The sequence below is a fragment of the Antrostomus carolinensis genome, unplaced genomic scaffold (assembly GCF_000700745.2).
Source record: "Antrostomus carolinensis isolate BGI_N321 unplaced genomic scaffold, ASM70074v2 scaffold1190, whole genome shotgun sequence".
NCBI classification, from domain to species: domain Eukaryota; kingdom Metazoa; phylum Chordata; class Aves; order Caprimulgiformes; family Caprimulgidae; genus Antrostomus; species Antrostomus carolinensis.
In genome coordinates, this window is record NW_010286239.1 from 43,942 (window position 1) to 53,527 (window position 9,586).

The window sequence follows — 9,586 nt, forward strand, 5'->3', positions numbered from 1 at the left end:
CGAGTCTGGTCATTGTGCTTTTTTTGCACTTGTTTTTCATTAATCTTTTTTCCTTTTTTTTTTTTTTAGCATATATGGCTCTAGAGATAACATTTGAATGAAGCTACTTTCAGATAAATGAAATTAAGACAGAAAATTTTAAATTGCTGTGCAAAGCACTTTCAGGGATTTTGCTTTTCTGACAGCTATGTCCAAGCCTTTTTTTTTTTTTTTTTTTTTTCTTTTTAACAATTAATATGGAGTATTCTCAAAACTGCAGTATCAGACCTAAAATAAGGCAGTTTCAGTTTTACTGATAGGTAGCTAAGAAATTAGATGGACTATCTTGAAATTACATAGGACTTCAAGAGACAGTAGAGGGAGCTGGAAGGAAAGGAGACATCTTGTTTCTAGCTGGAAACCCTGTTGATATCTTGGTAATGTCAAGTGTGAATGTGTCTATTTGATCTTCCTCCTTGAGTTTCAGTCTCTTTTATGAAATACAGTCGAGGAGAAGGAGGAATTTATTTCTTATAATTCCAAATCTTAGCATTTTTCTGGTAACAAAAATAGATAAAAACAAAAATTACAAGGACAAATGCCCCCCTACCCCCGGGGTAGGAAAAAACCCAACAAACCAACAACAAAAAAGGCAGAAGAACAGAGATTCTTTTGAGACTTGTTAAACAAGACATGAGTGATGAAAAGGAGTCTGTTACTAATACTTAGTGATGGACTTTGGAACTGCATGTGTCATTGTCAGAATACAGAAAAATAATGTGTAAAAGGAAACAGTTAAAATAAAAAGCTGTAGCATCCCAAGTTTTCAAAGAAAGTTCAAAGTTAGTTTCATTGGATTAGATTAAACAACTAAGGAAAAGCTTTCTTAGGATAGTAAAAGGTGGACAACAATTTGAAAGAGTCTTATCTCTTTTATTTATATTTATGTTAGAATTATTAAGCAATTTTATTTCTGTTTTATATATAAATCTTATTTCCAGAAGTAGCTACAGTAATCCAGTAATCTTTTTTGTCCCTAATTTTAAAACTAAAGACTGCATTTTAATATAATGGAGTTTCAGGCCTGTGATATCTGAATCATCATTAACCTGCTTTTACTGTTCTTTTGCTTTTTATTTTGTAGGTTACGTTTTGAAGCTGTATCTCAGACTTCTCCTATTACCTTGCACCTCTTCCTGAGGAATATGTTTGCTGTCTGTGACATTAATGTCATGGAAAGAGCACTCTTCTGTGATTCCATCTGTTCCAATGAGATACTTTATAAGGAACAAGTATGTGTGGCTTAAAATAATTTACTTTTTTAAAAGTAAAAGATTTTACTTTTTGATCACCTTTATCTCATCATTACAAGATAAATGTTGCAAAGTACTAATTCTATTTACAGAATGCTTAATTTTCTGTGAGTTATCTGGTCTTCCTTTCTGAAGTATTTTAGTAGCTCTTGGTTATTTTGTATCCTGGTGGAAAGATGGTTTCTGAATCAGTTATTGCCCACTGATTCCAATTGAGGAAGGATTTTCCTTGATTTCAGTGGGGGTATACTATAATTTAAGAAAGAAGTATAATCATTGTTATTTTTGTCCTACTAAGGTACACCTTGCAATTTAATTTTAAAAATTTCTGCTATTTAATACATGTATTTTCATTAATATTGTGCTTCTAACAGGGTTTTGTGGTTTTAATATACTAAGCGTCTTTTATCTTATTTCAGACTTTCTTATTAAAAATGCTTCTTTAAATACATTAGTAACAAAAGGAGAGCTAAGGAGAATCTTCATCCTTTGTTGGATACACAGGGAAACATTGTGACAAAGGATGAGGAAAAGGCTGAGGTACTTAATGCCTTCTTTGCCTTGGTCTTTAATGGTAAGACAGGCTGCTCTCTGAATACACAGACCCCTGAGCTGGTAGATGGGATTGAGGAGCAGAATGACACTCCCATAATCCAAGAGGAAATGGTTAGTGACCTATTGCAACACTTAGACATCCATAAGTCTATAGGACCAGATGGTATCCACCCCAGAGTAATGAGGTACTTAATGCCTTCTTTGCCTTGGTCTTTAATGGTAAGACAGGCTGCTCTCTGAATACACAGACCCCTGAGCTGGTAGATGGGATTGAGGAGCAGAATGACACTCCCATAATCCAAGAGGAAATGGTTAGTGACCTATTGCAACACTTAGACATCCATAAGTCTATAGGACCAGATGGTATCCACCCCAGAGTAATGAGGGAGCTGGCAGAAGTGCTCACCAAGCAAGCCACTCTCCACCATTTATCAGCAGTCCTGGCAAACCGGGAAGGTTCCGGGTGACTGGAAGCTGGCCAATGTGATGCCCATCTATAAGAAGGGCCGGAAGGATGATCCAAGGAACTACAGGCCTGTCAGTCTGACCTCCTACTGCCCAATTTATGGGACCTGCGATTTGTGAAGTCCTGAGATCAGAGGTCAAGGTGATATTCCCATTTAAAGATTTAAGGGTTTCTCCCAGCCCTTTACCACTTCCCTCTTAGTCTCTGCTTCTAGGTCAGTCTCTGAAAGTAATGTCAGCAACTTAGTATGGAGTTTGCCTGTCAGTCTGACCTCGGTGACAGGCAAGGTGATGGAGCAGATTATCCTGAGTGCCATCACGCATCACACACAGGACAACCAGGGGATCAGACCCAGTTGACATGGGTTGATGAAAGGCAGGTCCTGCCTGACTAAACTGATCTCCTTCTATGACAGGGTGACGCGCTTAGTGGATGCGGGAAGGCCTGTGGATGTGGTGTACTTAGACTTTAGTAAAGCCTTATGCAGTAAAGCCACAGCATTCTCCTGGAGAAACTGGCTGATCTTGGCTTGGACCAGCATACTTGTCGCTGGGTAAAGAACTGGCTGGATGGCCAGGCACAGAGAGTTGTAGTGAATGGAGTTAAGCCCAGTTGGTGCCTGGTCATGAATGGTGTTCCCCAGGGATCAGTGTTAGGGCCAGTTCTATTTAATATCTTTATCAATGACCTGGATGAGGGCATCGAGTGCACCTTCAGAAAGTTCGCAGATGATACCAAGTTGGGTGGCAGTGTTGATCTGCCAGAAGGTAGGAATGCTTTGCAGAGGGACCTGGACAGGCTGGATGATCAAGCTGAGGCCAGTGGTATGAAATTCAATAAGGCCAAGTGCCAGATCCTGCACCTGGGTCATAACAACCCCATGCAACGCTGCAGGCTTGGGGAGGAGTGGCTGGAGAGATGCCCGGCAGAAAAGAATCTGGGGGTGTTAGTTGACACACATGAACCTGAGCCAGCCGTGTGCCCAGGGGGCCAAGAAGGCCAAAGGGTATCAGGAATAGTGTGGCCAGTAGGAGTAGGGAAGTGATTGTCTTTGTGTTTGGCACTGGTGAGACTGCACCTTGAGTACTGTGTTCAGTTCTAGGCCTCCCAATACAAGAGGGACATTGAGGCTCTGGAGCATGTCCAAAGATGGGCAACAAAGCTAGTGAAGGGCTTTGAGAACAAGTCTTATGAGGAGCGGCTGAGGAAACTGAGGTTGTTTAATCTGGAGAAGAGGAGGCTGAGGGGAGACCTTATCGCTCTCTACAGCTACCTGAAGGGAGGTTGTAGAGAGGTGGGTGTTGGTCTCTTCTCCTGGGTAATGGGTGACAGAACAAGAGGAAATGGCTACAAGTTGCACCAGGGGAGGTTCAAGTTGGATATTAGGAAAAATTTCTTCACAGAAAGGGTAGTCAAGCATTGGAACAGGCTGCCAAGGGAAGTGGTTGAGTCACCATCCCTGGCGGTATTTAAAAGACAGGTAGATGAGGTGCTTAGGGACATGGTTTAGAGATGGGATTGGTAGTGATAGGTTAATGGTTGGATCTGATGATCTTAAAGGTCTTTTCCAACCACTATAATTCTATGGTAGTATAATGGCATGTTAACGAATAAAAACTTTATTTTTTTTATTTGGATAATCAAGCTTTGTCTCCTGTATTTTTACTTTCCTATTCCACTCTTTGATGATCTACTTGTCTCGTAAAAATATGAGTAGTTGATTACTCAGTGACTTTATTCAATCTCCTGACACATGGAAGGAATGCAGCATATAACTGGAAGGGAAAAGAAGGAATTGCTATCTTCCCCTTACCTACTCTGAGAGGTTAGCATGTGAAATTTCCACTCCACACAGGCTAAGGTTGTTAACTAGACTTTGTAAACTGTATGGGTAAATTCAGAGGGCACTATTAGGTCAAGAACAATTGTTTCCTTTAGAATAATGAATAATGTTGCATTTCATAGAATCATAGAATGTTGTGAGTTGGAAGGGACCCACAAGGATCATCAAGTCCAACTCTTGCCCTAGCATAGGACAATCCCAAGATTCAGACCATGTGTCTGAGGGCCTTGTCCAAATGGTTCTTGAATATTGTCAGGCTTGGTGCCATGACCACCTCCCTGGGGAGCCTGTTCCAGTGCTCCACCACCCTCTGGGTGAAGAACCTTTTCCTAATGTCCAACCTAAACCTCCCCTGGCACATCTTCCTGCCATTTGCCCTGGTCCTATTGTTGGTCACCAGGGAGGAGAGATCAGTGCCTGCCCCTCCTCTTCCCCTTGTGAAGAAGTTATAGACTGTGATGAGATCTCCTCTCAGTCTCCTCTTCTCCAGGCTGAACAAACCAAGCAACTTCAGCCTCTCCTCATGCAGCTTCCCCTCTAAGCCCTTCACACAGTTTAGTGGCCCTCCTCTGGACACTCTCCAGGAGCTTTATATCCTATTTATCCTGTGGCACCCAAAACTGCACCCAGTACTCCAGGTGAGGCCACACCAGTGCAGAGTAGAGTGGGACGATCGATCACTTCCCTTGCCCGGCTTGCAGTGCAGTGCTGGATGCACCCCAGGACATGGTTGGCCCTCTTGGCTGCCAGGGCACACTGCTGGCCCATGTTCAACTTGCCAGCGACCAGAACCGCCAGGTCCCTCTCTTCAGGGCTGCTCTCATTCCCCAGGCTGTGTGTGTATCTAGAGTTGCTCTGTCCCTGGCACTTGCCCTTATTAAAATTCATACACTTGGTGATTGCTCAGCTCTCTAGTTTATCCAGATCTCTCTGCCCTCGAGAGCATCCACAGCTCCTCCCAGTTTGGTGTCATTGGCAAACTTATTTAGCAGTCCTTCAAGTCCTATATCCAAGTCAGTGATGAAGACAATAAAGAGCACTGGCCCCAGGATGGATCCCTGTGGGACTCCACTAGTGACCGGACACCAGCTCGATGCACCCCCATTGGCCAGAACCCTTTGAGCCCGACCCGTCAGCCAATTGCTCACCCATAGCAGTATGTATTTATTCAGCTGTATGCTGGACATTTTATTCAGGGGGATACTGGGAGAGACAGTATCAAAGGCTTTATTGAAGTCAAAGAAGATTACATTGTCTTCCCTTGGTCAACTAGGTGGGTAACCTTATCATAGAAAGAAATTAGGTTTGTTAAGCAGGGCTTTCCTCTCATGAACCCATGTTGGCTGGAACGGATGACTGTGTTTGTTTATATACTTCTAACAAGGGTCAATGTAAATTCATTTTTAAACTTTTATCTTACTTGCTGCTTATACTGCTTTTTAAACTGCAATTAACATCTGTCTTCTTTCACTCTCAAATGATTTAAAAGAACAGAATTAATATTTGAATAATTTTTTTTTTTCTTTTACAGGTTGCTAGATTAGCAGAATGTCAACGAATGACTGTGGCAATTGAACTTAGCAATTGGTTGAATGATGCAAGTTATACCTTGCAGTCTGTTGTACAATGTTATGGTCTCCTTGCTCCAATTATTTATCACAAGATTTCTTCAGTGCCAGTAGTTCAGGTGAGAGTGTTTTGAGACAAAGCAGCTGGCATCCAAGTCCTGCAGCTATAGTGATTAAAATTAAACTTATAATGGAGTGTACAGTGGGAGAGCTAAATATCTAGGCTTCAAGTTCTTAGTAGCTGCTGAAAGAAAAGCCTTTTATGGTTTTCTGTGTTCCCAGTGCATATATGTTTAGTGTAAACTGCACAGATTCTGCTCTCAGATATGCTAAAGTAGCTGCAGAATTTTGATTGTTTCTTAAGGATGATTTGTTGGTATTTTTAAACTGTAATAGCATCTACAATATTACTTCTGCTTGAAGGCTATTTGCAGATGGCAACTTTGAGGAAAGAAAAGCAGCATTTGCCTATGGCTTTTTTTTTTTTTGGAATGTTTGTTTCATATACAGTTTCCTTTTCTTCTTAAAAAAGAAGGCTATTCAATGTTTTGATAATGCAGTCTTTAGTTTTCAGGCATGTTCTCCTTTCCAGAAGCAAGCACCTTCTCTTTGAGAACATAGTACCCAAACACTTTCCTTCAATTTCTGAAGCAGCAGACATGTTTTTTAGATTCAGCAAGGGTGCAGTAGAAACATGCAACTTTTTCCCCATAATTAGGTAGTTTTGTCAGGGAGCAACAGTAAGGGCATGTTCGTGTTCCGAGGAAGGATGAGGTGACTTCAGTGCAGGTAAGGCACAGACTAGCAGCATCTGAACATGGCAGGCAGAGCAGGATGTTGGTAAGAGGATCCGGAGTCCAGAGGTGAAGTTATTGGGCCAGTCCAGGGTCCTTCCAGGAGAAAAGTCAGGAGATGCAGGAGTTGGAGCCAGAGAATGGGGACAAAGCTACAACACAGGTCCAAAGTTCATCCAGGAGACAGAACTGAAGACCAGCACACCAATACTGTAGCTCAAGCAGGGACTGAAGACTTGTCTGAGCTTAGCTGGGACTCCTGGACAGAAGGTGTGAGAGGAGTCCTGAAGTGAGGCTGCTCAGGGAATGGCTATTGGGGCACTCAGGGCCCTGAGTAGTTTTTAGAAAAAAAACCCCAAACCTATTTACATGCAGGGATAGCCTCTTGCTTAAGAAGTCGTTGGCTGTGATGACCTACTAAAGGCACAGCTAGCCCCTGAAAATGGCTCCTGTTTCAGATGTCATAATTAAAGGGAAAAATAATTTAGTCACATGTCCTTTTTGTATCTGATAGAAAAAAATGGGGAAAGAAGTCTTTTCTTTTTGGAGCATATTGAAAACATTTTTATTTCATTTAAAATTCAGACCAGCTCAATATATTTTTAAACAGTCCTCTACTAGGAGTATGTCATCTCACTGCCTTAAGCATTCTTTGATTTCATGTTAATTAAATTAGCAAAAATATCCATCATGTGTCTGTAATTTAATATCTGTGATTTCATGTGAACATGTTTATTCTAAAGGGCTGTGACACCATTAAATTCAATGGAAATTTTATTACTGGCTTTGGTAGAGCTAGCGTTTCATCCTGTCTGTTAGAGTTCAAAGTATTTTTAAAGTCCACCACCAAATACAATAGGCTGTCCAGAGGTACAAGCTTATAAGTGTGTTGAAGACTCCAAACTTTGTTTTAACCTTTGTATTTACAGATCCTCATTAAGTGCTTGGCTGTCCTTCAAGAAATTCCAAGTACTACTTTGCAGAGGAGGCAGGCAGGATGTTATGAGAGTATTCAGCACATGATCGCTTGTACTTCATTTTATACAGCAAAGGTATGTTGTGTATTATTGTGCTTTCAGCTTAGTTTAAGATACAGCTCTTGTCATTTAGAGAAAACAAAAGGTTTAGTAAACTGGCCTTCAGACTGATAGGTTAGGGAACTAGCACTCTTACATAGTAAAGTTATAGAAATATTTGTTATTATCTTTTGAGGTGGTTTCACCCTTTTGGTTTGCAGCCAAACACACCCTGCTTTCATGCTGTACCAACTGAATTACCGGGCATCTTTATATCAGTGCATTTTATATAATGATGACATTTTGACTTTTTAGTAGAAATGCAAATTTTCATTTGTTCAGAAAATAGATTGTAACTATTACTCCATGACATGAAATCTGTATTTTATATCATTGTGTGTATTTCTACATTAAAGGTAGTACTATTTCCAATATGTAATATATACATTTAAAAGTTTATTTACTGCAAGTAGGTCATATTTGTGGTTTTAATCAGTTTAGCGTATCTGGCTTATTTGCTAATTACATACAAGAGACTTTATACTATTTAGTCTCACATGCTGGCAGGAACATAAACACCTTTACTTTGAACCATAATACATATCTGTAGTTCACATTTATGATTCAGATAATCTATTTAGTGAGATTAGGAGAAATATGATACCAATAGGATTTGTTCAAGTACCTGCCATGATAAATGTATGATGCTGAAATAGTCAGCTTTCCTCTGGCTTTGAGTACACCTCAGCTAAGGGCTTATACTGAAGGTGAGCCACGGCTGATGCTTTGAGGGGATTCCCCTGTGTTGGTGATCAACTCAGTCTTTATAGGAGCTAGATCTCTGTGCTCAGCTCACAAGACCAGATCAGTGTCAAATATCCTTAAAAGTGCACTGCAAGAAGACCCAGCTTTCATTCTTATCTATGAAGATGAGTATTTTAAGCCTTCATGGCATAATTTTCTTCTTATTAATCAATTATTTCATGGCTGTGAGGGCAGTGCCAGGGCATGGCGAGGGCTGGGGAGGCAGAAGCCAAGGGCAATGCCATGGCTGGCAGGGCAGCGTCTGGCACTCAGGTTCCACCAGAAGTCCAGATCATCGGGTGAGTTTGTGGTGATGAGGTAGGTCTGAGGTGAAGCTGGGAAGTCAATCCGCAGGCCAGAATCAGGTTTGGTGAGGGTAGTTAGGGTCAGACACAGCCCACCAGGCTGGTCCATCATGATGGGAGCAGTCTGAAGTCAAGCTGAGGAGTCAGTCCATGGGTCAAGTGTCCAGAGCAGAGCTAGGCCCAGGCATGGATTGGAGCACGCTTGAGACCAGCATTCCTGACAGAGAGGAGCTGGTGTAGGGGTGGTAGGCTCAGGCCTAAGCTGAAAGAGAGCTCCTGGCCCCATGGGGTAGGGCACAGGTAGAGGCTATCAAGGCTAATAAAGCCTATTGGGAACCTTGAAACCTTGATATAGTGTTTGTTTGTTGTTGGATTCCCCAGCTAAATGACTGACTGCTTGTACTGCTGTTTTTTTTCCTTAGAACTAGCATTTCAACAGAGTATCATACAGAATAGCAAACAGAATGAGTGAATTACAAATTCTTCTGATTAATCCATGGTTGTCCTGGTTTTGGCTGGGACAGAGATGTTTCTTCTTAGTAGCTAGAATAGTGCTATGTTTTGTTTTGAGTATGGGATTTGTTGTGAGAAGAATATTAATAACATACAATGTTTTCAATTGTCACTGGAAGTCAAAGGGCTTTTGGTTTTCCTACTCTGCAGGTGGAAGGTCTAGGGAGGGTAGGGGAATATTAAAATTAGTAATCCAAATTGGCATTTGGATATGTCAATTAGATATTCCATATCATATCACAATGTGTTCAGTATATTAATGAGGGTCTCTTGGGCTCTCTCTTTTCTGGGACTGTGGTTTCAGATTCAGGATTGTCACTCCTCCTGGGATTGTTATCTGGGAATTGGTCAGGCTTGGTCAGCAGATGGTGAGCAATTGCACTGTGCACCAGTCATTTGTATACTTTATTTTTACTATTATTGCCATCAA

The 9,586-nt window shown here is 41.3% G+C and overlaps 1 protein-coding gene across 1 annotated transcript in view; it reads left to right on the forward strand.

The window, feature by feature from the left end:
* CFAP54 (cilia and flagella associated protein 54) overlaps window positions 1-9,586 on the forward strand; it is a gene marked incomplete at its 5' end in the record, with an annotated part of 112,992 nt that overhangs the window by 38,939 nt on the left and 64,467 nt on the right. The window contains 3 exons of the mRNA XM_029086100.1: window positions 1,124-1,271; window positions 5,688-5,843; window positions 7,448-7,570. Of these exons, the coding sequence (XP_028941933.1) occupies window positions 1,124-1,271; window positions 5,688-5,843; window positions 7,448-7,570 (427 nt within the window). The remainder of the gene's footprint in view (window positions 1-1,123; window positions 1,272-5,687; window positions 5,844-7,447; window positions 7,571-9,586) is intronic.